The sequence below is a fragment of the Corapipo altera genome, unplaced genomic scaffold (genome assembly GCF_003945725.1).
Source record: "Corapipo altera isolate COAL_440 unplaced genomic scaffold, ASM394572v1 23, whole genome shotgun sequence".
Lineage (NCBI taxonomy): Eukaryota > Metazoa > Chordata > Aves > Passeriformes > Pipridae > Corapipo > Corapipo altera.
In genome coordinates, this window is record NW_020884878.1 from 13,267,363 (window position 1) to 13,293,811 (window position 26,449).

At 38.8% G+C, this 26,449-nt stretch overlaps 1 protein-coding gene across 4 annotated transcripts in view; it reads left to right on the forward strand.

The window, feature by feature from the left end:
- Positions 1-25,627, forward strand: part of KCNK10 (potassium two pore domain channel subfamily K member 10) — a 64,607-nt gene extending 38,980 nt beyond the window's left edge. For all 4 annotated transcript variants that reach the window (XM_027638143.1, XM_027638145.1, XM_027638146.1 and 1 more), the window contains 3 exons: positions 13,148-13,334; positions 16,490-16,632; positions 17,335-25,627. In XM_027638143.1, coding sequence (XP_027493944.1) covers positions 13,148-13,334; positions 16,490-16,632; positions 17,335-17,958 — 954 coding nt within the window. In that variant the 3' untranslated portion in view covers positions 17,959-25,627. The remainder of the gene's footprint in view (positions 1-13,147; positions 13,335-16,489; positions 16,633-17,334) is intronic.
- The last annotated feature ends 822 nt before the right edge of the window (positions 25,628-26,449 follow it).

Here is a 26,449-nt window from a genome sequence, read left to right on the forward strand (position 1 = left end):
TGTTGGGCACCATGAAATATTTACATGTCTAGTTGAGATTATGGTTAATGTCTTTAAGGGCCTCTGTAGCCAGTGGAGAGAAACAGACTTCTCTAGATGGTGATGCAGGGGTTATAGGTCTTGCTCTGAAATTCCTTACTGAGGGTATCTCTGGGGAATGTGTCTCCTAAGCTATGTTCTTCACAAGGAATGGTTGTAAAATAGCCTTCAAAACACCACAGGTTGCTTTGGACATATATGTCAGTTTAATGAAAACAGAGAGAAGGTAGTGGTAGTGTAACTTCTGGAGGAACAGGAACGCAGAGTAGGTCCTGACTGTATTATTAATAAAGCCTAAAAGACTTGGAAAGTAGGGTTGCTGCTGTGAATGTGAACTTGGGAAGAGAGATGGCTGAGTGATGTGTCTTCAGTGCAAGCAGACGAATGTGTTGGAGTACATCTGCAGCTCTATGACAAAAAACTGCTGTAATGCCAATAACTGAAATCATCTTTATGGTATGTACCTCTGTGCCTACTCTAAATTTTTGTATAGACTTTCTCATATGTAATTTCCCTTTTTCATTACCAGTACCCTCTGGTTTTGAGTCTGTATCATTGTAAGCAGTTTATTCACAAGCAGTGCCAATGGTTCACTTCAGGGATTCTCTCTTTGAGGCAGAAGGTATAGAAGTGACCTGCATGATGCTTCCCTTGGAGGTGACATAACAGAAGATAAGAATTTCCAGGGACTGAGTGGATGAGAAGCTGTCCAAGCTGGTTAGTTTAATAGGCATCTATTTCTAAAACATTCCCACAGATGAGAGCAAATTAGTTGTAAATATCTTTGAAAGGAAGTAATTAAGTATTAGACTGGAGTATGAGCAATTTCCATTTTGATTAAATGACAGTGGAGTGTCCCAGACCAGCCATAAGTAGTATCTCTCAGATTAAATGTGGAAAAAGGTGACTAGTGATTATGGGTGAGTAAGCATCTACATGCCTGTCTGGGGAGCACTTGAAAAGGGCCTGTATTTTCATTAAATGAAAATAAGGTTATTGAAAAGTGTCTCAGGTTAGTTCTGCAAAAACAGAAGTAGCAAGATCCCTAGTTTCTGTTTTGCCTACCATTTTATTATACTTGCTTCTCTTCAGTGGAGTCTCTGAACCTTCCAGCCTGCTTCTGCCCAAGAAAAACAACTATCCTGAAGTCATGATATGAATGGAGAGTCAAAAAACTTTGATTAATTGTCTGCTGAGTGACTTTCCTAGTGACATGGAAAGACCAGTAAAGCGTCAGCATGATAGTTAATGATTAATCAGATAATCACAGCATGGTTGGGGCTGGAAGGGACCTCCCTGCTAAAGCATAATACATACTCAAAGTATTTTAAGATTCACAGATGAACGCTGATACTAATATTTCATACAGAATATAGCCCTTTGGCAAATAATGTGAGTTCTCTTGGTGTTCCAAGTATTCCTTCCTTTTCTTGAGTTAATGCAGTTGCTTGCTGTTTATAGCCATCTAAACTATTTGTTTTTCTCCTTGATACTTTGTCAGCTTCCAGAGGAATTTAGAGATCTGTGGTCTTCTTGTTTAGCAAAGATGTATGTTTATTCCTTTGATTTTGATTCTCATAAATCCATTACATCTATTCTTTTGTGATTTGGTGGACACGGTTATACATAATTTCCTTCATTATTCTTAGTAATAGGTTTCAGCTATTTGAAATATTCCTGATAGAGTTTACAATTTACATACATCTTAGTAACTAAATACCAGTAGCTTCACTTTAAATTATTATTTACATAACATTTTACATATGCAGGATATAATAATCATTATAATGCTAGTAATTGTATAATTTATTATCACATTGTGTTTACATGTTTAGGCTTCATAAATATTTGGATCTGATCAGGTGAACCCACAAGTGGAGTAACAGTTCTTGATTTAATTCTGAGCACGAACAAAATTTAATTCAACATGTAACTCCTATGTCTTGCTTCGTAATTGTCTCCTTAATGCATTCAAATTCAGCATGTTTGTGGGCGTAAAACAACCTGCTCCAACCTTTAAAGAAGGAACATAAAAATTAAGAGAATAGTTAGCAAGAAACTAAAAGAAACAGACATAGGCTTAAAAGATACTAAAAAGCATAATATAATGTCGTGTGGTGTGCCTGACAAATCTTCTGGAGCTAGCTCAGTGGTCACTGAGGGTGTATCAATGATCTAATGATATCTCAAACTGAATTTTCAAAAAGCCTGTGACAAGTTTCTCATAAAAGGCATGTTGTTTTGAAAAGCAGTTAACAGAAATGGAAATCAGTGCTAGGTCTCCCCCACGGGCCTTTTAGTGGAGTCTCTAACATGGAATTCACTAGCTACCTGTATTATTTGTCCTCAAGGTCAATTTGGGACAGTCCTATTTCTTGTAGAAAGAATGGGAAGAAACTGCATGTGTATACTGCATCAAGTTTCCATGTTCATATGCCTCAGCACTTTGCTTCTGCCTGTATCCAGTTGACTCTGTTTATCCCATTCACTCCTACTGCGTGGCTGGTGTCAGGGCAGCCAAGAGTTCCTGAAATCCTTGCAACTTTATCATTGTCCGTAGAGGTAGATGGGATTTGAAGGCAACTTGATCTTTCATTGAGGTTAGGATATTTTTGAAGCTAGGTAAGAGGCAGTGTGCATACACTGGCAGGTGGGGAGCAGAGGAAGATTTCTCTGTTGGCACAGCAGTCTTTTCACCCAAAGCATTTCCTTAACAAGTCTCTTGTGCTATCCAACATGAGCATGGAGCCCATGCCACACAAGGGACAGTTTGCCTCTGGCATCCCCCACCATAGCTGGAAAGATCAAAGGAGGATTCCTCCCAGAAGAGTTGTGCTAGTGCACTTCTGCTGCCTCTGAAATGACCCTGTGCAGAGCCCCACCAAACCTACCTTAATTAGCAGCACAAATGAGGGCCTTAGAATCCACATTTAGCTGTTGCAGTGATCAGCCCACGCATTCTGTGAGAATTTGAAGAACAATTTGAACTCCATGAAGTTAGAAAGAGACCTGCTCTTATCAAATACATAGTACCCTCACAGTATTGACAGAATATTTCACCAGAGGAACTGGACACATGCCACCACTCATCTTGAAATCCAAAATGTTGCCACTAATTTCAGTGTGTAACCAACCAGGGAAACAACTATTCATTTGTGACTAGGTAGGGCTGGAAGTATTTAATTGCAAAGTAATGCTTTGTGAAAACTGGAACTTGTTATGTACCATTTAGGAAAGGGAAGCACTGGCAGAGTGATGCTGTGTGGGATATAAGGAGGTATCCTGAACACCATGCATTGATTAGTCTATGCCATCTGTCCTACTGGAGTAATTATGTTTGGTACAAGTAAATAAATATCAACCTGGTCAGAGATGTAAACTAAAGCTTCCCCCACACAAGCCCTATCTTCTCAGCTACTGATTATTCCTGTATGACCCATCTTCAGTAATCTGGGGGAGAACCTGGCTCCTAGTCTGGTCTTACATGCATACAAGTCTGATTCTCCAGAAAATGGATATGTACAGGGCCATGAGATTCACTATATACAGTGATCACAAGCATTCAATTTCTAGGTCCAGTGATGAATCAGTTCTCCCAGCACATCTGGGAAAAGCAAGTACACACTTAAAATCTAATTTAAGAAGTGGCAATTTCTATAAATAGTTTTTCACCTGGTGAAGCTTTCCAGACACAACAGAAATGAAATATGCATTTCAAGGTGACATAAAACCATAAAAGTAGTATTTTTGTCTTACATATATGAGGGATCTTATGAACAACCTGTGAATGTGTCTATAATACAGTACAACGAGCTCCATTCTTTAGGCTTGCTGTGTACACACAGGGACTGCAACCATCTAAAGATAGAAAGGAAAGCACTCCATAGGCAGAGCACACTGTTACAGAACACAGCAGCTGTCATTATCATGTGTTAAATATAGGCTAAATTCAGATAGTCTTTATTCAAACTTTGAATGAGTATTTAGATTCTCACCACAAGTAGATGAGATTAGCATAACCTGAACGATCTTCCCTCATCTTGCAGTTCAGTACAGATGCAGGCACTCAGCTTTTGTCACTGAGTTGCAGTGTTCATAACATTTTGCAGCTCTTAGAAACAGAATATTACACAGAAAATGGTCAAGAATCCACGATTAATACAAAGGCTTTATCACTGTTCAGATATCTGCCTATTGCAGTCAATTGTAATAGTTCATTTTTCTTTTGGGATGCAATTTTCATTGTATTGCTTTCTGATTGTGGATAGGTAGCAGATAGTATAGTATATAAACACAAGATCCTCTGTTATCTTCGGGTTTTTTCTTCATCTGCTTTAGTCCTTTTTTTCTTTTTAGGGTGTCTAATATTTTAGTACCTGTTTGACTGTTTACGAAGAAATAATGAATAAACCAAAGGCAGGTGTAGCAGGCAATTAGTGGTTAAAAAGTTAAGAGCAGAGTAAGAGAGTATTTGGCAATTGACACTGAGAAAAAGGGTTTTCAAACCCTTCTATGGGTGATGGATTGATCTGGAGATGATGGTTTAATTTATCATCCTTAAGAACATAAAAGTAATAGAATAATGAGGAATTAGGTGTTCAGGAAGGAGTTTTCTTCCACTGTTAATGTACTCAGGCTATTTTTTTTATGTACATCAGGGATAATTTCTGGAATATGATCTCTGTCTTTTTGCTAGCTATTGCTCCCTCTGTCTGTTTATTTTCTGGTTTTTTGTGGTGAACAAAGATGAGTACTATTTCTTTCTCTATATCAAAGGCCAATCTTTGTCACTTCTCGGCTTGAAACCAAGTTAGTATTCAGAATGATTTGAGTATAAGCAGTGGTAAGGAGTTGCATTTCCATGCAGAGCCTTCTAATTAGGGAAGTGAGTTCAATGGTGTTTGTGTTTTGAAATGTTCAGGAACCACTATTCTAGAAAGTGAAACTATACCTGCTTGCCTCCTGCTATAATTAGTGTTAGTCATAACATAACTTTTAGTTGCAGTGAAGTGCACTGGAAATAAACCCTGTGAGTCTGAAGCAATTCTTTCTCATGAAACACCAGACAAACAGGAGATGAAAGCATAATTAAGGGTTTACTGAGCAGCTAGGGTTTCTTACATACTCTGTATGAAGCTTAGCAAATAAGATACTCCAATGGAAGTTGCTGATTAATGCCAAAGAATACGTGAACTTTCCAAGCAGCAGCCTGAAATTTAAAGTCTCTTCTAAGCATTGGTAGTGAATAACCTCTTTTCTTATTGCCTAAAGTTTTGGTCATATTGCTGTGGAAATTTCTCTGTGTTCCTGACAGTGCAGTGCTGAAGTACCAAATCACGTGTGCGAGGTTTTTGATGAAAGTGTTGCCATGTCTGAAAAATTCAAGATTGCAATGTAGGGAATCAAGAAAAAGCAAGACAGAAATGCAACTGCAACACAAAAATCAGTGATTGTTCATCTCCCCTAGAGCCATTCTAGTTAATGTTGTTCAGAATATCCTCCAGAACTCCTGTGGACAGCCCTGGGCGAAGCATCAGAGACTGTGCGTGAGGCAAGTGATAGATCTTGAAAGGTAATAGATAACAATTCACAAGGGTAACAGTACATGGTGCCTCATCCTAGGCAGGAGGACTGTGCTACCTTTCATTTAAGAGATGCTGCTTTGGTGTTATGAACATGTAGCATGAAGGTGGTAAATTTAAGTGTTATGTTGCCTTACATATTCAACCTTCACCTTTTAGGATTGTGAGGCTACCTTATGAACCACCAAACTACTGTAATGTAATTGACATATTCGTATTTTCCCTTGGCACATACTTGTGTCATTGTGACAATAAGAATAATTTTGAGCCATGTGAGTATTTGATGCACCCTTTGCTTTTGAAGGTGCTCCCTGCCCTCCTTTTACCCTTTGCAGATAAGCAGTGGCAGGGAGGAGCAGGGGGAGAGTTGTGACATGGGTGGACACTTCAGGGGTGAGACATTTTCCACTCTTTCCATGTTTTTGCCCAGTGGGAGCTGTTCTGCCTTCCTCCTCTTACTTTCCTTCCACTCTTCTGGGATCTGTATCCCACCCTCAGTAAAACTCACTCCTGGTGGGCTAGTTACTTGAGAGAATGCCCTTTGGTTACTTGGCTAGTTACAAATAGTGTTCTTATCTAGAAAGCCTGCAATATTGCAATGTTTTTATTGTTAATAGCTGTAAGAAATATCATGGTAAGTGCAAAATGTGCTTTGTAGGCTTTTGTGAGAATTTCTTGCAGAAAGTGATGTGTACAGTTATACCTGAGAAGGGCAAGGGAAGGCTACTTAGCCAGTTATTCCAAGCTAAGCAGAAACTGAAAGCTGCAGTTTAGAAACAAGTCTTCTAGGTTGAAGATCTACTTCCTGTTTTAAAAGGCCACTGTTTAACCTTTCAGTATCTAGTCCAAAAAAGTATCCACTCCAGCCTTATGAATGCTGATGTTACATTGCTAATCAACAGGGAAATGTTCTGAAAACTCTACAGTATGAAGGAATCTGAATTTATTCCACTACAAAGGAAGAAAGGAAACCAAAACCCAAACAAAACAAAAAATGAAAGCCCAAACAGAGCTAAAAAAATGGATGTCGAATTTCTCCACTCTGCTAAGAGGAATTTTTTCTAACATGAGATTCAGTTTTCTTCTACTTGCTAAGTCTTTGAAAACAGCCATATCATGTTAGAGATAACTAGATCTCTCATTGATCAAGCTACACTAATTTTCTTTCTCTGTCTCAGTGCATTTCTTAATTAGATGCTCAGCATATACTCATGAATCTAGGTTTGCTGATATATAGCACTTTGCACAGTCATAACTGCATTTTATTTTTTATTCTGAATTTCACTTATGAACAAGATGAAAGCATTGACTCAACACTGATCAAAATCACGGTTACCAGGAATGGCAAGGTAAAATCCATTCGGGTACAGGGAGGTGACGTGGAACAATTATTTTTAACCCATTCTTGCACTCCCTGGGAGCAGGGAATATAGGTATAAGTCACAAGGGAGTTGAGGAGGGAAGGAAGGAGCAGCACATTACAAAGTCAGCCTCTGGAAAATTGCTTAAGTCTCTACCATGAATCTCTGTTGTCTTTTGTCTGCCCCAATGTCTGTGAAAAGCGTATATTTACATGGATTCCTCTTATTCAACTCTTTCTCTTTTTTTGCCTTGAGCTGAATACAGCTCAGCCATAACAGTGTTATTTTCATTTCTCTGGTAGCATAATAAGCAACATGCAGAAATTAGGTGGTGCAAATCAGAAAGCCCTGTGTGCTTTGTAGAGGGAAGAAGATTGGAAAGTGGTATATCAATCCTAGAAAATTTCTGAGCCAGTGTTTCTGTATTTTCATGACACTGTGCTTGCTCACATTATGACTGCAACAAGATCCATGCCTAGAGATTTACAAAAATGACATTAGAGTTAGATGCTGCTCTGTGAGAAGCTTATTACATATTCCATCTGGGTCTAGACAAACATCCTGCAGAAGTGTGGTTTATGGGGAAAAATAGCAATGTAAGAAAAAATAAAAAAATCCTTCTTTACTCTGACCTGTGCCCTGTATGAGTTCAGGATTGTCTCTGCCAAGCTTAGTAACAAATGTGAGTGCTTACAGCTTTTTATATCTGTCTCTACTGCTGACTACAGTTAAGAAACAGGATGGATTCTGAACCTTTTTGTGTAACAATAGCAGCATTCTTTACAAAACGTGAGAACTGAAATAACACTGAGGTACCAAGGGAGCTGGTTAGAGCATAGGGGAAGCCCATCTCTAGTGGAATGGTTCAAACCACTGTTCATAACTCCTGGAGGTGTCTGAAATGTCATCTATATTTTAAAATATATTATAATTCTGCTGCTGTGCTTTCAAAGGGTGTTGTATTCTTCACTAATGTGAGTGAAAGTTGAGTAGGCCCTGGCTGGCAGCAAGCACCCACACAACCACTCGCTCACTCTCCTACCACAGTGGGATGGGGAGAACATGGGAAGGACAATAGTGAGAAAACTCATGGGTCAAAATAATAACAGAGAAATCACTTACAAAGTACTGTCATAGGCAAAAAAAGACTTGACTTGTGGAATTTAACTTAGTTTATTGACAATTAGCATAAATATTTAATTACTGAGTTGAGTATTTGGAAATGAAAAAGCTCACAAAAATTCAAAATGCCTTTCCTCCCCATTTTTCAGGCTTAGCTCCACTCCTAGGCTTACTTCACTCCAGACTCCTCTCCTCCTCCCATGCTGTAGTTGTGGGTCATGCTCAGTCCCTCCAGTGCAGCAGCGAGTGGCACAGGGGCTGGGGTCAGGACATAGTAGTGTCCTTTTCCTCTGGTCCTTCGCTCTTCCTCCTGCGCTGCCATGGAGCAGCTCCCACTCCCCTGACCTTGTTATTCCCTCATTCTCTCTTCTATTCCTTCATCCTCTGCCTGTCCAGCATTTCTGCCCTTTCTTAGATATACTTTCCTGGAGTTACCACCATCTCACCTGAGTGGCTCAACAGTGCTCTGTGGTGGGTGGAACCAGCAGTGTTCAGAGAATGGAGAAGAACAAAAGATTGTTATATTGTTCTTAGACATTATCTCCAAGTCAGTGATATTTAAAATATATTTAGTTTCAGTCTGACTGTGAATGTGAAGGACCTAGGATGAAATCCACAGTGATTGGTATAGGCAGCAAGGAGGTTGATGTGACCATACGGCTGATCACCAGGAGCTCTGTGAGCCTGATGCTGTGCCAGTCTTTCCATAGAGCCTGTTGAGAAGGGCAGCACACCTTACTGAGGTACATGCCAGGCTCTGGACCAGGACTGGCTTGCATTTGGCTGGGCTGAAAGACAAGCAGTGTGAGCCTATGACTATCTGCACCATCTACACTAGCTCAGCAAACATTTTGACTAAGGACATATCTAACAGACATATCTAACATTTTTGAACCAATATATGTGATATTCTGGTTTATGGTTTGAGTACAATGGTTGTGTTTCCTGTTAAAACATTTTGATCTGGAGAAGGTGATTTAGAAGACAAACTGTTTAATTAGTGCATGAGCAGAGACAATCTGTTCCAAGAATGACTGGCAGCAGGGGAAAGGGCATAAAGTTAAGAGTAGGTGAAAGGAACAAAAGAAATATTAAAGAAATGTGTTTTCTTTGAAATGTGTTTTCTCTGCTCCAAAATGCAGGGACTTGTGGAGAGATGAGGACAGCATGCTCCATTGCAGCCACATTATACTTTCTCTAAAAATATGCCATTGGTCATCTAGCCAAAAAGGTAACCAACTTTCCTAGAGTCTTGGGGATATTTGTCAGGAATTCAGAAAAGAAAACGTTTGGAAGATGGAGAAACCATCTGAGCTCACTGTGAAGCAGCAAATGTTCTGATGCTATTTTTGGTTAAGTAGTACAGTATACTGGGGGAGTTTCCGTGAAATGAGAGGTGACACTACAGAATCTTGGAATAAGCATGTTTGAAATATGCTGTTCATGGAAATATATATTCCACGTATTTAGCATTTAGTCTAGTCTAATAAATGACTGTAGCATCTTTTGATTCCATACTTAACGTCTCCTTTTCCCTTTTCAGAGGAATATGTATCATCCTTGTGGTCTCATTTTGTGAACTTAAAAGTGTCATTTGGTCCTTCTATTCTATGGTCAACCATCAGGTCTGAAAAATTGTACCTGAGTTTATTCACCTGAAAAGGGCAGGAGACATAAAATAATCTAGTACATTAGCTTTGATCTATTGGACCAGAGAGAGAAAAGAAAGAAAGAAAGAAAGAAAAAAGAGATTTATTTTAACTTCTGAAATTATTGGGTAAGACCAAACCCAATATGCAATAGAAAATAAGGAGAAAGTGGCGTCACACTTATTAATGGGAAAGATGCATAAGAACTAAATTCCACTGATAAAGGTGTTTTCATGAGAATGCCTGTCCTCACCTCTGTTGGCACTAGAGCAGGTTGACAGTAGGTTGTTTGAATTAACATGAGCAACATGATATCAGTGATGTTGTCACTTTAGCACTTAGTCACCTTAAGAGTAAAATCAGCACCTTCATTGAAAAATGGAAGTGACCTCTGATAGGTGGTTATATCACAGAAAACTCTTAGTTTTAGTTCTTGATTCCTTCTTTAATATTTTCCAGATTAGCTGTAGATGAATTTAAATTGCTGTAATTAGCAGGCACTAATTTATTTATATTTGATGAATGTCTTATAAATAATCTGCTTCATCAATGTGGAGAGAACTTATTGGTAAACAAACTTTAAAAAAAAAGGTAGAAGACATCTCTTTTAAAAATGTTTTCATTTTACTTAAGAAGCTGTAAGATTAACTACTTTTTCTGGAGAAAAATACTATTTCTTTTTGACATCTATAGAAAATTCTGTATTTACCCCACAAAATGGGTTCAGAGGATGTGTTAGCATGGCAGAAGTTGCTAAGCTATTTGTCAGTGTTTGGGTCCAGACTGAAAATACTATTTAAAAGAGAGATTTGTATGAACCTATTCAGACTTCTCAGCCTTTAGTGTTATATATACTGATTTATTTATTTAAATAATGACTTCCTGTAACACTGCAGCGGCTTACATTTTTGTAATGTGTCATTATTACAATGTACATATTCTGTGAGTAATTACATTTATGCCTTAGCATTTTTTTAATCTGTAGCAGTTAGACACTACTGTGAATGTCCTCTGAATGCATGTCTAACTGTAGAAAGACCCCTCTTTTCAGTCGTGTCCTGCATTTCATGTTATTGTCCATTAAGTAATTCTTCTTCTGAGTCCTGCTTTTTTGCTCTTTTCAGTAGCTCTAAAAATGCTGTGCCTGATTCACCATTACTTTCTAACTTCAATTTTACCAGTGAAAGAATAATAAAAAAAAGACCCTCAGCTGCTCTGCTTTTGTGTGAGTGACAGAGGTGCACAATAACCGTGAGTCAGGCCTTTTTACAGATCCTCTCATTAACATCATTACCATTTTTACTTAAAAAACCCAACAACCTTTGGCTGAATTTATAACTCATGAACAAGGGGATGTCCTGAACATTTGGTATGGATTTGCAGGCCATTCTTTCTGTTTCTGTTTCTCTCATGAGGCAAGACAATCCTGACACACACTGAAATGCATTTTAATGTTACTATATGGAGGATGGAGGAAGGATTATTATGCATAACTTTGTTCTACTAGTAGTGCTAGGCAGCTACAAAATACTTTTTGTCCAAGGATTCCCAAGTGACACTTGCCTCCTAACTTCCACTGTAGCAAGCTGTCTGACAATTCATTTTTATATATCAGGAGACTGAAGCATTTAGGAGAAGTAGACAAGTCACCTCGGCCAAAGTAATAAATAAACAACAATTTGGTTAAATTGTCATCCACAATGACAAAAAGCAAGGGTGCCAGTCTGTAATACCATGTAACATTTGTGTGATCAGTTGTTTTCCCTTCACCACACACAGAGTAAGTCTGAAATCCTGCCATTGTCAATGCATGTCCATACCTGGTAAAGAAGCTAAATCATCTGTTAGTATTTTAGGAAATTGCTCAGAATGACTCTTCATAAAAAGAGGAAATTAGAAGTTAAGTCAAGTTTTATATTCTTGCGTTGTTTTTCCCCTTGATACTTCAGTGGCAGTTTTTTCCATGCCTTGTATTTGATTATTCTTATTTATGGTGTTATATTACAAATCCTGTTTAGCTATTTGTGTTCATCCAGACACAGAAAACAATACATAGACACAAAAATAAAAAAAATAAATGTAAAGATCATCTTAAATAGTTTCAGAACTAAAAGTATCTATGAAACACAGCATATTTATGCTGCTACCTGGTTTTAAACGCATCCTAGATCAGAGAAGTGCCTAATGATGGTCTGACATTGCGCCTCTAACAGAAATGCTCAAGTTTTAGTGGAAGCACAGTCCAAGCTGGTTAGATATTAACCAGTTCAGGCAATATCCCTTCTGTATATTGAAAAGATAACTTCTGAGATCTTATTTCCTGTCTAGGCAATGCCCTAATCTGAAATGAGATCTCATTTCTGGGTTAAGGGAGGTGCTTGATTTGGAAAACTAATTTCGATATATGTGACTTACAGTGAACTCCACATTGCTTTTCCAGGATAGATAGACAATTTGCACTGCCACTGTAATTAGTCCACACTAAGATTTCTAGTAATTTCCAGGTTTTTCATGAAACTTTATTGAATGTTGAGTTTATTTATAGCAGAGAAAATCTGAAATAAATCTGCCAGAGTCAATTCTATTAATCCAGACTTTCATCAATATTAATGGCAACAAAATCTAAGTTTATATTAAATACATTGGGAGTTTATATGATTTAGGAGTGTAAAATATTGCAATTACACTGCTTAAATTTTTATTCAGTTTATAGCAGCCAGTAACACCCATACTCTTTGTTCAAGAGCTTACCAATGTGGATTTACATAGGTAATTTTATCTCACGCTGTTTGGTATTTGACATAAATCCTTCATTTCTGGAGTAAGCCAATAATACGGCTTTCTATTTTTGAAAAGGAGATTTAACCTTCATATTTGTGAATGAAAACTGGAAATCCCGAGTTTAGAAAACCCAAACCACAAATTATTTCTACATAAAATCTCAGCCTTTTAGAGAGGGGGAAAGGGTTTATTTTCATTTTAATCTTGGTCTTGCTTGTTGAATGATTGGTGCTGGTGAGCCCATGGGGGTGTACACATACATGTATGGAGGTGGGAATGTGCACTTTTTCTTAAACACTGAACCTGAACTGGAGTGTACTGGAACCTTTCTGAAGCTCAGAAATGTTTTTCCAGGTGGTGTTTCTGGTAGGTTAGTCACTGCCTAGTGCATGGAAAATAAGAATCATGATATTCTGGGTCCAGACATAGATGTTCAGTATTACCTGGGCAGGATTCTGACTAACAGGGAGAGCGTGTTGTATTCCACCTAACAAACTCACAAAAGACAGAAAAAGACCTACCAGGTGACACCAGCATGATCAGTCTGCCATTCACAAGGTATAGAGACCAAAAATCCACTCAAAATTCTTGTTCTGTTATTTCCTTTTTCTAGAAAAAGCAAGTGAGTCAAACAAAGATCCGGGTGATCTCTACTATCCTCTTCATCCTGGCAGGCTGCATTGTCTTTGTGACAATTCCTGCATTCATCTTCAAACACATCGAGGGATGGACAGCGCTGGAGTCCATCTACTTTGTGGTTGTTACTCTGACTACCATTGGCTTTGGTGACTTTGTAGCAGGTGAGCAGCTTCAAGCCCAGATGCTGTGCAGGAAGGCTGTGGCTCTCAGAATTTGTTTTCTGGTGTAGAGAGCAGGCTTTTCACAATGTGTTATATTCCAGTGAAATGATGCCAGTTGTTTTTGTTGGGATTACTGTGCAGTAGGACACCAGGCTGATTTAAGATCCAGGTGCCTTGCCATCTGCAGATTACAAGCCTTCAGCAGTGTAGATAACAGGAGCCTGGGAAATCCTGATTATCCTTTATTGTGCAATGAATTATGCACAAGTCAAATTACTTTCCCATTGAGTTCAAGATTTGTATTAGTCCATTAGGGCTCAATCTGAGGCTGACTACAGAAGCAAGTAGCTCAAATGATGAATGGAGGAAGGTTTTACAAAGTAGTGCTGAGCCCCAGGTCTCAGTGGTGGGTCGCTACTACAGGAGCTGCAGCATTTCAAAAACTGCATTTTGTTCTCTAACTTTGGCAAAAATTGTTAAGGAAAGCTTATGTGGAAGAGAAGGACTAATGGGGTATGCATTTTAGTGCTTGGAGGATACTCTCCAAGATTAATACAGTACCAGCAGGAACTGTAAATATCCACCCTTATCAGTTTCCAAAGAGGGAGTCAAGATAGTCGGCTAGAGAGACGGGAGATATTTTCTTTTCACTCAACTGCTTTGCTAACAAAAAGGTAGTTAAAATAAGTGGATTTTTTTCCCATCAGTGCATGACCTCTACTCTTCATTCCTGTTAGCAGTCCTAATTAAAGGCATTAAGATATTTATGTTACAAACAGTCATAATATGTGACTGCTTTCTTACTTTCTATGAATCAACAAAGCATGAATGAGTTAAAAACATCAAATAAAACTACAGGGATATATAAAGTTTTCTTTGCTGAAGAACTGCAGACAAGTCTGTTTGTAGAGAAGACTAATCCTCCTCTTTTTATGACATAGTGGTATAGAAGACATGAATTATTGAGGAAAAGAAAAGGCACAGAACAAAGAAAGACTCAGATGTGAAGAAAAAAATGTTTAATGAGCATTCAGTTACAGAAGTGATCGTATAAGCTTGGTTCATTTTAACCACTTAAATGTGTAGAGAAGCTCACTGAAATTCTGTCTTTGTGGTATCATGCTGTGAAATAAAAATAATTCACCATATTTTTCTTAATCATATCACACTTCAGTATTGTTTTCTTTAATAATATAATAGTAAAAAAGTTCTGAATAGTAAATTGTTCTATATGCAACATGATTAGGAGAATATAATCCACAGCTGGGTGGCTACTAACAAGCACAGTTTTTCAAAAATCAAATGGAAGACCCTGGATAAGAAAACTTCAGAGGTGATTTCATGATAAGAGTTTAAGGCAGGTGATCACCAGGAGATTTGGGTTTTATTGTTGGCTTTGAGAGAGATTTTCTGTCCCTTTTATTTTCTGTCACTTTAATCTCTCAGTATCTCTGTCCCTTCAACATCAAATCAAAAATACTACATTGTAATGGGTAAAATAACATCAATGGAGCTATGCCGGTTTATTCCACCTAGAACATTTCCCAGCTCTTGGTAAAATAGTAAGTTTTTGTACTACTATCAGAAATATAATTGTAGATGAAGCCTGAAAAAAACAGAATATCTGATAGGCTGAAAAAAGTGGTCTCATGCTTTCTCGGTCACCTCATTACTCTAAGATAGACCTAGACAATCTGTTTCCTAGTAAGCTTCCTCAGGGACACGTATGATCAGAAGAGGCTTGTACCATGGCAACAGCAGTTACCGCCTCCCATTGTTTCACACTCTTAAAGACTGGAAGAAAAGAGTGTGATTCAGGCAGTATATGGAGAGAGATTAACATCAAAACCAATATTTGGGTCCCTGCCAATTCTCAAATGTCTGACCTTCCATGGGGATGTTCAAACACCATACCTACATTTATATTGAGTTTTGATAAAATTAAAGAGTCATGGAAATGTCTCAGATTGCAAAAAGGAAAGGGTAAAATGCCAAACTGTGTTGTATGGTGATTTTAACAGGGGAAAATCCTAGAATCTCTCTGCAGTCATGCAGAGGTATCAGTAGGTATCTAGCTGTTGTCTAAGCAGGCCTGGAGTCCAGGAAATATGCAGTCCTCTGCCTGAGTCTCCTGGTAGGCTGGCTGTGCAGGCAGAGATTTACACAAGTACCACCAAGGTGGTGTTTGTTCACCTGCACTGAGGAATACAGTGGTGCCCATGGGGCCGTGCAGACTCTTTGCTGCTGACTCTCTTCCACTCAAGGCTGTGCCTGCTATCACTGACTCTCATTCTTGCAGTGCACATAGCACTGTGATAGGACTGAGAGTCTCAAAAGTGAGGCTGTGGTGGTCTTTTGGAAAAGTTTATTTTATTCTGTGGTAGGCAGCAGTTTGGCTGCTACTGCACTTATTTTAGGCTCTTTGTAGTCCATTAAATTTGCCAAATGTCTCATTCTTGTTTTGCCAGCTCATCCTGAGACTTGCATGAAGAACATACAGGATCTTTGTTGCTTGCTTTGATCCATATCTCCTCTCAATTCACTGGCCAGAGAATGCACCCCTCTAAATGATACCCAAGCAGACTGTATACTGTATATCCTTATTTTCAGGGCTGATGCATGGTTGGCTTTCAGTCAGATATCCTGATTTGGAAGGGTAGACAAAAGGGAAGACAAAGCTACATATCTTTCTTCTGCACATAGGTCTCTTAATCCTGTAGCTAAAACCAAAAAGTCTAGAAATTCTATAACCTAAAGGGGTTGATCTGTAATGTTTCTCAACTACCAGGCTGCAGGCACTTCAGTATAAGGAAGATTAGCTGTATATAACCTTTTTCTTGGATGTGTGTTTGTGCTGTTGCAAGTACTATCAAAGCGGGAATTTCAGACTTGCTTCAGAGTATGAGTAGTATAAAGAAAAGTGTTTACTAGATGCTCTGGTAGGTCACATTGAAGTAGAAAAATAGGTAATTTTGAAGAGTTTTAAATTAAGAACAGACTGTGTTCCTCCCATCTGACAGGCTTCTTGTCTATTATCAGAACTACAGTGATGTTGTCAAGAGTTAAATACTTTCAGGCATTTCTCAGAATTGCAGATATTTTGTCATAATTTTGGCATCTTATGATTCCTAAGCATAAGTATATGCTTATTTCAGGAGGAAATGCTGACATACATTACCGAGAGTGGTACAAACCCTTAGTGTGGTTCTGGATTCTTGTCGGCCTTGCTTACTTTGCTGCTGTCCTGAGTATGATTGGAGACTGGTTAAGAGTCCTGTCCAAGAAGACACAAGAAGAGGTAATGATTAGTAATTTCTCAGAATGTGTTTTGAAAACTCCTCCAGGTGACTTGAGTGGTATTTGGACAGTTGTGCAATGGAAACCTCCATTAAAGACAGCTACATTTGCCCCTGAGAACTCTAGACTGGCTCAGTCAGAGGGCCAGTTGAAATTATCTAATGGGCATTTCCAACAATAAGTGCTCTGTGACTCTGTGGCCCTGAACAGGACCTTCGGTGGGACTGGACAGCTCCATCCATAATCAATATGGGAAGATACATTACTGTACTGCTGCATTGGTTGTTGTGCTGTTCCGAAGCATATTGGTTTAATTATATGTGATTAATTTTGCCCACTCCAGACCATCTACTGCTGACCTTACGAATCAGGAATTTTGTTCTTTACCAAGGAGGGATTAGCATGAACAACTCTCATCATGTAACACAGCTATAAAACGCATGGGGTGGCAAAGTGTGACACGGGCAGACAAGTTATATGCCCCATAAGCCATCAGCTAGTCACTAATTGGTGTGTTTAGAGATGGATGGAGATGGTGTGTTTAGAGATGGATGCAGTGGATATGGGACCACTCTCTGATTTTGTGCCAGAGAAAAAAGTGTTTATGCTGCTATTCTAAAGGAAAGACTGTAGCTTCATTTTGCTTTTTCTTTTTTTTTTTTTTAATTTTTAAAAATTAATTTCTCTTTCTTCTTCTGTAAAGGTTGGAGAAATAAAAGCCCACGCAGCGGAGTGGAAAGCAAATGTGACGGCTGAGTTCAGAGAGACACGGAGGAGGCTCAGTGTGGAGATCCATGACAAACTTCAACGGGCAGCCACCATCCGGAGCATGGAGCGCAGACGCCTTGGCCTGGACCAGCGAGCCCACTCCTTAGACATGCTCTCTCCAGAGAAGCGTTCTGTCTTTGCTACCTTGGAAACAGGGCGCTTCAAGGCCTCCTCTCAGGAAAGCATCAACAACAGGCCTAACAACCTGCGCCTTAAAGGGCCAGATCAGCTTAACAAGCACGGGCAGGGGGCATCCGAGGACAACATCATTAACAAGTTTGGATCATCCGCTAAGATGACCAAAAGGAAAAACAAAGACCTCAAAAAGACCATCCCTGAGGATGTGCGTAAAATTTATGAGACCTTCAGAAACTGTTCTTTGGATGAAGAAAAAAAGGAAGAGGAGACAGAGAAGATGTGTAATTCTGAGATCTCTTCTAGCACTGCAGTCCTGACCAACTGTATCCAGCAGCACTCAGACCTGGAAAATGGAATGATTCCCAATGAAACCAAAGAAAGGGAACAAGAAAACAAAGCGTTACTTGAAGACAAAAATTAAATATAAAAGATGCTTGACTTGAATTAACAATGTTAGTGGTTTTATATGTATATATATATTGAGACACGTGCCTTATACAGACTCCTTATTCAATCTCAATTATATAGCATCGAGGAATATTTCACTGTGCCATAAAGACTCAAGCTTGCTCTGCCAAAACAAACCAGGAACACAGCACTGCAGAATGGCAACAGAAAGCTACGCACATGGAAATTTCAGCCTGTATAAGATTACCAGGGCAAGATACAAGGGAAGGAATTGAACCATGGCAATATCACCAGAGTGCTCCTGCCGTGGCATATTAGACAAAGGGCAGCTATGTAAGAAAAGCCTGTGAAACGGATGAAAAAGAGTGTATCTCTGTAGGGGATTATGCATCCATAAAGCCTTCCCCTGGTGATTAAAAAAAGGAGAAATGATTGAAGTGAACTAAAAACTTTCAGTAAGGCTTAGTTTACGTTTTGGCACGTGATCCAAGCTAGTTTCTTTTTCCTTTTTTTTTGAGTCAGATGCATTACCTTTCTAAACTCCAAAAGAATGTCTATGGACACAACCACCAGCTGGGTGCTGGTTTGAAAAATCAACACAGGTGTATGTAAGGGTTGGATTACTCTTTTCATTAAAAAAAAAAAAAGAAAAGAAAAGAAAAGAAAAAACTCCATGGGTATTTATCTTAAGCAGTGACAAAAAAAAAAAAAGAAAAATGGATTTTTTTCTCACAAGGAAGTGCATATGAAGAAAATGCAACATCTCATACTATATTGTTTAAAAGAAGAGAAACATCAATTTAATATTTGGCTAAGTGTATAAAACAGTGGGCCAAGTGGTTTTTTTAAAGAATTCCTCAGTCACACTTTCTACCACTGAAAAAAACCCTTCAATTTTAATGCTGTAAGACTATGAATACAGAAGGGAAGCTACAGCTTTTGTGTGTTGGCAAACTGCTGTTCTCTGTAGCTGAACCTGAATTTTAGGCATAAGAGCATATACACAAATCAAATGAGGGCCAGGGCTACCATAGAATCTCAGGGTTCTCTGCCCCTTTTTCTGGGTTTGGGTGTAGACATAAGCTGCTGTCATAATCTCAGAAAAAAAAAAAAAAGAAAAGAAAAAGGAAATTTAGGAAAAGAAGTTAAGAAATATATGGTGGTAAACTTTTAAGTGCTTATAGCTTTAAGTGCCATTAATGCTATCATATTTTGTAACTTTTTAAACAAGTACTTTGAATTATTTGTTTTATTTCCTTTCAGGTACTCTCTTTGTTTGACAGTTGCTATCTCTTTTCCTGATAAAAACTAAATATGAGCTCTCTGCATTTCTAGAGTAAAGTGAAATATATCCAAACTGTGGGCATTTTTTAAAAATCTTTTGTGCTGTCTGGACATATGGATATAAGAAACAGAATTGTCTCTAGACTTCACAGTAAATATTCAAAGAAAAGGCTGCAAAATAATTAATGGGAATTGCAAAACATACTAAATTTTTTATAGCCTCAGCCTGTGGGCTACTGTGTGTGCCATTTCAGATAGAAGATTTTGCATGCTGGAAATGAGATACACATGATTGTGCCAGCAATGCTTTCTCTGTGCTTTCACAAAATCCTAAATATTCCTACAATTCAAACTGTAGGCTTATAGGTAAGGTGAGCATGGATATTGATCTCAGAGACATACTGACTCTTGCAAGCTAGTCAAACATGCGGACACTTGCAGATCATACAGACATGGATTTTTGGAATTGCATGCCCCCCAAAATGCATGTGTCATTCTGTGATAGTTTCTGAGACTTTATGCACAATGAGCCAACTCAAAATCAAACTGGTCACCACAATACATGATTGCCATGGCTATGAATGGAAGCATGGCTATACAAATGCAAATTTTGATTATGCCTATTTGCATATTTAATGACTGCAAGATTTGCAGGAGTAAGCTGAATGCCACTAGTGCAGAGGAGGAAAGTTCGTAGTATGTTCTGTCTGCTGGTTCACTTCTCTTGAAATGTCAAATTGTCTTTCTAATTTCATTATCTGTTTGAAAATTAAGGATGAAAAAGCAATGTTTGAAAAGTTCGGGATTGCTCTAACTCAGTCAGATCCAACAGAAATTGAATTCTGGTTAGTTCCCCAATGAATCTCTTAAGGTGCAGGGCTGTGCCCTGGCTTTATCTTACCAGGGGGAGGGCAGTAAGCCCAGTCTCCAGGGGAGCTTTCATCAGACTCAAGAGCTGCCATGGCTTCTGGAGACTTTTATGCCAGGCAGCCCTGTGCTCAGCTTCATAAACATGCAAATGGCAACTTGTGGCCACCCTCAGATCCCATCCTCCTCAAGCCACAGGCAGATACCATCAAGATGCAGGTCTGTTCAAGCATCACAGTTCTTCAGCCTTCCTATTGCTCCTGGTTTTGGGCAGGCCCTGAGTGTCAAATATGAGCAAATGTTCTGAAGTCTCATGTAGAAGCACAGAGCATCATTTGCTAATTCTGTAGTGCCAGGATGAATAAAGAATACCTGGATGCACTAAGGTTTTATGTTCAGATCTGGGGTTTTATTGTGGTGGTGGGAGGTTAGGATTGAAATCTAGAGTTTAGGTTTGGCTTTTAATTCCAGAAAAGATTCAGAAGTGCTCAGACATGTGATTTGGGTTCTGAGAATTAAAGTATCACCTCGTTACACCATCCTGTGCTTTGTATCTATGAAGGATCAGGCACCCAAAAGCATCCCATCTGATTCTGAAAGCATGCAACAGTGCTAACAGTTCTCCTTGGTTACCAAATGCCAAGACCAATATCATGCACGCAGTGTTACCTGTTCCTTCAACTGAGTTCTTCTCATGAGAAATGCTTGCCTGCAATGGAAAAGTTCTGCATAGTCACACAGACAGATGTAATGATATGGAGATGCATTTTCTATATGTGAAGTATAGGACTTAGTCATAGCCAGGGCATTTCTGCTGGTTAGGATCAGGGAAAGTGAACCCTGTCTTGTAGGACTTGTCTCTGTGAGCAGGGAGTTGGACAGCGGGCAAATCATGGAAAACAAGTCAGTGTGGACAAATGATTGAGGAGGCAAAGTTTGGTGGGCAAAATCAGAACTGTTTGCTCTGGTGGGATAGAAGGTCAATGAAATCTTGTCATAGTTTTAATCTAAATTTTCTGAGTTCTCAGCCTGTTTCCTGTCCAGATTCTAGCTGATGGTGCATGTGTGTCTCATTCTACTGTCTGCTTGTCATGCCATGCAGGAGCCCCTGGCTGACATTTTATCAGCTTCAGCACCTCCTGGTTTGGGATATAATAGTTCAGGGACAAAGGGTGATACTGAATAAACTCTCAGTGAGATACTGAGCAGAGCATTTGATGACCTTTTGTATGAAAGCAAAATGCTCTCTTTCATTCATCTCAATTTCTGAAACTTGCTGAGAAAGCTGCCAGGCTGCTACCAGAGTAAATACTTTCTTCTATAATATGATTGCCTATTAAATACCTCAATATGCATAATTTTTAATATAATATGGGAAGTGCAAATGGTGTATTGCATGGGGGGCCAGACAGAAATGTCTGACACCTAAAATGACATTTTAATGAGCTAAATTGCTTTTCCCCTGGTAAAGGAAATCCCTTTGTTTTAATTATATGCAACATTTGGGGAGAGAATCTCAGCTCAGACATCAAGAATTTTATGGCTAAAATTCTCATCTTCTGGCATTTAGTAATACCTATAAAAAACTTATTTGCTATTTCTAGTGAGGCTGTTCCACCATTATAGAAAGTTTTAGCAAAAGTAGTCTGAACCATATCCAAAACTCCTTGCTCTAAATTAGGGCTTTTCAAAGCAGCCTCAAAATAAGAAGTCAAACAAAAGTGTGGGTACCAACTTTAGCACTCAGATCGTGCCCTGAGCACAACATGACTTGACATGGGAACTGAAAGAAACCTGAAAGAACAAAGGAAACGTGTTTTTCTGTAGCCACAGCCCTCACACACAGAGGACAACTCAGCTTCTGTTTTCCTGCAGCTTTCAGCTCTACAGTCCCACTGTCCACTGCCTTGTGCAGGAGAATTCTGCTAAGCCACTTTGGTGATCCTCCTGAACCATTAACCATCACTGAACTTGTGCAGATATTGCATGAGTGGTTTCGAAAAGACGTGTAACTTCATCCATGTGGCAGTCTGTGAATTACATTACCCTTTAATAGGGAACATTATTTCTAATAAATCTTATTAGAAGTAATAGCAAATAAAATTTAAAAAACACCAGTGATTTATATTCATAAAATCTGATTTTGGTTGTTGCTTTGACATTATAAATCATCTGAGCTTCTGCTGTTTGGCTTTATGATGTCTCTAGTACAAGTCTGCTTCTTCCAAAGCATTAATGGACTATGCCAGAGACTTTCTACAAGATTCTCTAACCCATAATAAATGAAAGTCTATGTCTGTGAGTTCAGACTGTTAAAACCTCTGTCCTTAAAAAACCCTGCATTTTCCTGAAGAATTTGTGTTTATGCTGTACATGGGCTGTTTGTTTGCCAGCTTTCATTTTCTCAGGGGTTTATTTGTGTTGTCAGATTGCATGATGTCTGCTACTCTCACTTTTTCCATCGTCCACTAGAAGTAAATTACAGGCAAAGACCAACTGTTATGTTGTGTACTAACGTAGAACAAGAAGTCTTCTACTAAACAGATATAAATTAAAGCTAACTGGGAACTGCTTCAGTCCTCCCTGTACATTTGCTTGTTCTGAACTATGTTTGTCTATCTAAGGCCAAAATCTGCTCCCATCAAGTCTGTGCAGTAAAGTGGAGGTGGCTTGTTATTTTTAAGCTTTTTATAGCAAAGTCCTGCTGTTTTAACTCATCTCTACATTGCCATTTATACTTACTGGAATGGCATTATATCAATGCTAAATACAAATTAGCTCAGCTTCAGAAACAGTTCCCTAGGCATTTAAATATCAATGAAAACAAAAGGTAAATCAACACAAATCTGTGGAACTCAAGTAAAGGCTTGTAGATTAATGTATGAAACTGGTTGCCTGAAATATATCAGCAAAAAAGTGTAGATCTGAAAATTCCTTTAGGTTGCCAAAGTTTTCCCAAGGTCCCCATCTCCTTTACTACCAGTAGCAGTTACTCTCTTTAATACCATTGCTGCAGTTGTGAGAGCTAATTTGGGGTGTCCTGATGTAACCAGCACGTGATCTGTGAGCTGGATCATGGTGGGTTGGGAAGGTCACTCAGAAGGCAGGACTTATCCACAACGCTGCTGAGTTCAGGAATCAGCTGAAGAAAGGTCCCGTGCAAACGTGCGCATGCCCAGCGTTCGCAGGGCACAAGTAACTGGATCCTGCACACAGATTTACTGGTGATGCCTCCCTGCTCCGTTCAGGTAGATGTGAACTCGTTGTGCTCCCTCGTCTCTGGTTACAGGTCACATAGGAGCTAAGTCTTATCACCAGGAAATACCAGTGCTGCTGCTTTTGGGGGAAAGTGGACATTTCTATAGCATGTGGCTTTTTGAGGCAAATAGGATCTGCTTTCTGTGGCTGATCTTGAGAGCAAACCACAGGCAGGTGATACTTGGCATGTGAGAGAGAATACTTTTGTCTCCCAAATATATTCTACCTTCACAGTCTTTTTTTCCTGTGAGAGCTGGGTGCTTAAAGAGTAGGGCTTATGATATCTACTGTGAGATGTAAGCCAAACATAACAGCTTTCAGCCTACCATTTAGCAGTTTCTCAGATCCTGGAGTCATGTATTAGCTATAATTAGAAAAAGGCAGGGGTTATGTCTAGATCTCAGCTTCCCAACAATTTAAATTTATTCAGGACAGTGTTTCAATGTAGTTTTAGACTGATTTTTTTCCAAGTTCTAATAGAATTTGATTTGGACCTTCGATAGGACTGACAAGCCATTATTAGTAATTTTCAGCTTTGTGTTTGAATAAGAACTTTCTCAAAATTTAGGGAAACATTTTCTTGGGATGCTGTTCAACTATTCTTCCTGATCAAATGATACTATAAGCAATCAGCAAATCCAATTGCAAGGATGTTCTATCTACTTTCTTGTCTCTGTCCCTCTTTCACTCTCTCTGTAAGATTTAATGGTGCTTTAGAAAGGAATTCTCAGAAAAAGTACAATTTCCTAAATGTCATTACCACGGTACAGAGCAGAATGTGCTTGTACCATCTTGAAAAGTTTTGCTGCTATTGTCTTTATTTTATGATGTAATGTTTTACAAAGATTGAAAAAAAAAATTGCAACAAAGACTGTCTGGATAAACTCGCTTTTCTTGTTTTTTTTTTTTTTTCTCTGTTGCCCTACCATCCAAAAGGGTAAAAGAACTGTAATTAAACTTCTGTTTTTCTCCTTAGTTGACAATCTAGTTTGCCTTATTTTCTGGGTGTCTGATTTGGGAAGCCATGGTGCTGGGCTGGTTTCAAGAGAGGCACAAACTTCCAGCCATACCGCTACTCATACTGAGCCATTTCTGCATTTAGTGACCAGTCAGTAGGGAAGCAAGAAACAGAATTTCGAGGAGGCTCTGTCTCTTGTTCCTAGTTTCTTCCCATGGAAATTATTTGCCTGGATGAGTGGAATAAGTTATTCATGCAGAGAGGAGTGAGGAGGTGAAGCTTTTTGACCTTGGGAAGCACAAGCAAGCTTGGGGTTCTCTTTTAATATGAAATCTTTTGTCTTTTTGCAGCTTTTTTGATGCCTTCATGTTGACTACCTTCTATGTCAGGCCTCAGTTTTCCTTGCTTCATTATTTTTCCATCGCCTTGGGAAACTGCAACACAGGCCAGTGTACTCAGAGGGTGCAAACTCTTGAAGTATGGTTTCTTTGTCAGCAGATGGGGGTGATAAAAATTCCAGCAAGCATGGTTCATATGTCTGTATAGTTTGTATAGAGACCCCTTGTAACTGAGCCTTCACTTGACTTTGGGGAAAAAAGAAAAAATAAGAAAAAAGCCTTCTTTGGATTGAGCAAAAAACCTCCTGTTTATGTGGTATTTTTATATGCTGTTTATACTACATGCTCCATACTGGTTCTTGCTACTTACTCTGTATTAACTGTGTAAGTCAAGACATATTTCTCCAAAGTCCACCTCCATTTCCAAAATTATTTCTTTTCCCTCAGGAGCATGAGTCTTTTAATTGGACCTTCTTTAGCTATTCTGTATCCCTCTTGGTTTTTTGTGCAAAATTGGTTATTTGCATTTTTGGGTTTATGCACATCCTCATTCTGCTTGTTCACTTGATTTTCATTTCCAGGGCCAGATTTTTATCAAGCTACAGCTGTTTGCTCTGACTTTGTGACCTATTGCCTGGGATATACAGACAGCTTTGTAGTTTCTAGGGTCCTCCAGCAAGTTGACCTATTTAGCTAGCTGACCCAAGTCATTGTTCCTAGAGGTGATTGAGAAAGACAATGAAAATAAGAAAAAACCCCTGACAAAACAACAAAAAGCAAAAGGGTGGATGTGTGAAAAGTTGTGAAATACTTTTTGTGCTCCAGAATTTGTATGCAGGACGCTGAGGGTTGCACCAAAATTCTTGCTGAAGCATCATTTTCTCAGTACAGACTGCTGTTTTGAATAACATCAACTATTTTTGAAACAAATTGTTATATGGTAAAAAAATTATTAAAGTTGCTTTAAAAATAATAAATTATTATATAATAATAAACTAACATACTAAAAGTGAATAGTGCAGGAAGGAGTATCTCACAGAGATTTCACAACACATTGTTTAGCCTGGCAGGTCTCACTGCTTTCCAGCAAAGCTTTAGATCATTTCTACAGGGGACCTTCCCCAGTGTAGGAGCTGTCTCTGGATCATCCCTTCTTTTTATTCGGGCACAAGGTGCTGATGTTTTTCCTGAACATCTTTTGGCAGTGCCATTTCTGAGGCAGTGCAATGTAAATGTCATTACTGAACCCAATTTAAACAGGATGGATCGACATCATAGGTTTGACTCAAAGCAGTTAACTAAATTGACCTGTGCCGCTATTTCCTTCTACGTATTATTATAAGACTAAGAAGAATAAAGCAGTAAATTAATCTTGTATTACACTTCAGAGCATGTTGTGACTGTGAATCTTAGTTGTGCACATGAGGAACTTGTTTATGTTATCCACTCCATTACACTAAACCACAATGTGATAAATAAGTTGATTGGTGGGAATCAAAAACTGCAGTCCTCTCAGATTTAGAACCATGAGAATAACTTTAAAAAAAAAGAAGACTGTAAAATGAGCAACGTAGTCCTAACTTTTGGTAGAAATATGAATATTTCTTGAGGTGAACAACTGACTTTCATGTGCAACCAAAAGTCAAGGCAAAATATGACTATTGTAATTCCTGGGGGGAAAAAAACCACCAAAAAACCACCACAAAACAAAACAAAACAAAACAAAACACTCCCTCCAACAATCAACAACTAACAAGAACAAACCTAGAGCAAAATCTTCTCCCTATGCAAGTATCTCA